General features: G+C 35.1%; 1 protein-coding gene across 1 annotated transcript in view; it reads right to left on the reverse strand.

The window, feature by feature from the left end:
• LOC108689894 (SKI family transcriptional corepressor 2) overlaps positions 1 to 2,307 on the reverse strand; it is a 6,729-nt gene that overhangs the window by 2,804 nt on the left and 1,618 nt on the right. Inside the window, exon 2 of the mRNA XM_018196851.1 lies at positions 88 to 184. Within this exon, the coding sequence (XP_018052340.1) occupies positions 88 to 184 (97 nt within the window). The remainder of the gene's footprint in view (positions 1 to 87; positions 185 to 2,307) is intronic.

Raw genomic sequence — 2,307 nt, forward strand, 5'->3', positions numbered from 1 at the left:
TTTCTATATTGGCCTAGATTTATATCATTTTATGGAATTTTAATCCATTAATTTCAAGACTTGCATTCTCGTGTCTCTATGTTGTACCTGATTTTGTTTCGGATGCGATTGCGGTTGCGGCGATTGCGCCGATTTTTGTGAAGAAGTCAGCGGCGGCATCGACAGCACCGCTGGCCCATCCATTCTGAAAGAGAGATTATTATATTGGATTGAGCATCAGAAAATATAAATATTCAATGTAATCTCATTTGAAATAATCTTAACATTCAGATGATATTAGGAAATTTGTTATTTGATTATAAAGGTGGAAGTTGAAGCTTTTTGATAATAATTTCATAAAAGCAGATTATGAAAACTAATAGTTGGACTATAAACAACGTTTGTAGATAGGGATTAGAAAAACATATATTGGCAATGCAATATGGATATACTAATTAAAATAATAATAATAATATATTATAAACACTAATATAAATTATAAATTAAGTACATCTAAAAATCACGCATTTTAATCAAAATGTATAATCTATTTGCAAAAATATGATATCTACTTAATTAAAATTTGCGAACGGAAAGCTATTTCAGTTTCTGACGAGTAATATCATCCAAAGATATGCACCTTGCACGTTATAATTCCTATGCTTCTTCTGCTTCATTTAAAACTGTAGTTTCCATTGACGTTTTTATAATTGCTTGAAAAAATGTGATTGTTTTAACATTGTTTTGAGAATTGCGTGTAATTTTGCGCCGGCTATATTGGGTTATCTGGGCCTATTCGACCTAATGGAAAATGCATCGCTGATGCGACGTGACAATAATTTGCCTCTCAGCGCGGTTTTTATCATCATCGACGAGATTGATTATAATCTCTGATGTTTTACGGTCGCGCTCGTGCGCTCGTGTCCGATAATAAATTCCGCGTTTTCCACTCGCGCAAGGGGAATAAAAAAACATCCTCCTCCGCTCTTCCGCCTCCTCCACCCTCGTTGTAATTATATTTATTACACTTTATCGATCAGCGCTCTTTCTCCCTCTGGATGTGCCGCCGCGTCCGGCGGTGCATTCAGCTCAATTAAATCGGGCCCTCCTCGTTTTTGCTCCGTCCGATCGACTGCCACGCGATCGCTGGCCAATTAAATCGCAAACTGTAACGCGACTTTTCATAACGTAAGCGGCAACGCGCGCTGCTCTCAAACCGCCATTTATATTCGATCCTTTTTTTTCTTACAAAAGGATGGAGGTTGAAGCTTTTCGATAATAATTTCATAAAAGCAGATATGAAAACTGAAGGTTGGATTATAAGCGACGTTTGCAAACTAGGACTATAACTTCACAAAATCACCTTTCCGCTTATTTTATACAGAATATGATCCAGCTTTTATGTAAAGATAATTAAAAAAATGCAATGAGAGGGCACATAAAAAATATTACATAATTGAAATGACACACTGACTGTTAGATTTATTATTAATAAAAAATCTCCAATTGACGAAATATGTCAATAATTTGTCTGTCTTTTTCAACTCATCTGTAATCTTAAGTTAAAAAATGTAGATAAATTATTAGCACATTTTGTCTATTAAAGACTTAACTAACAATAAATTTGCAGCCAATTATTTCAGTAATATATTTTACATTCTTCTCAAACATTTCGTTCTTTATTATCTTCAATTGTATATACTTGATTTGGTCCGTTCTTTTGGTTGGTTCTGTGGACTTCACATTGAAGACGAGTTAATCGCAGCGAAAGCGTGATCACATTTATCAGAAAACACGCGTGCCGATTAAAAGGTGTGATTAAGTTGTTCTTGCCATCGTCATCGTCGTCGTCGTTGTCACTCGAAGGGCCCTCCTTAATTATCAGGCGTTGATTAAGCAAATCCAAAGACCCGCTGAAATTAAACTCGCGCGGTCAAAGCGCTGGTCGCCGTATTCTCTCTTCTTCTCTTACTCTCTTTTTCTCTTTCTGTTTCTCGAAAATTTACGGAACAGAATTAAGGATGATTAAATCCAGTTTCTCTCTCGCTTAACCTTCTTTCCGGCTTCTTTCCGTAATCGGTAATTAGTTGATTCATTAATCGCGCCAAGGACAATGATGTCCCTATTGATCTCTTGATTCAATCCTTTGAAAAAATAAGTCAAAGTATCAAGACAATTTATCTTTTCAATTACAAAGATTTAATTTTAAGGATAAAAGTCTTAAGCATTAATTGAAATACATTTAACTGGAATTGCATCTAAGGTACATCGCGTAATATAATATATATATATATATATACACACACACACACACACACACACACACAT

The sequence above is a fragment of the Atta colombica genome, unplaced genomic scaffold, assembly GCF_001594045.1.
Source record: "Atta colombica isolate Treedump-2 unplaced genomic scaffold, Acol1.0 scaffold105, whole genome shotgun sequence".
NCBI lineage: Eukaryota > Metazoa > Arthropoda > Insecta > Hymenoptera > Formicidae > Atta > Atta colombica.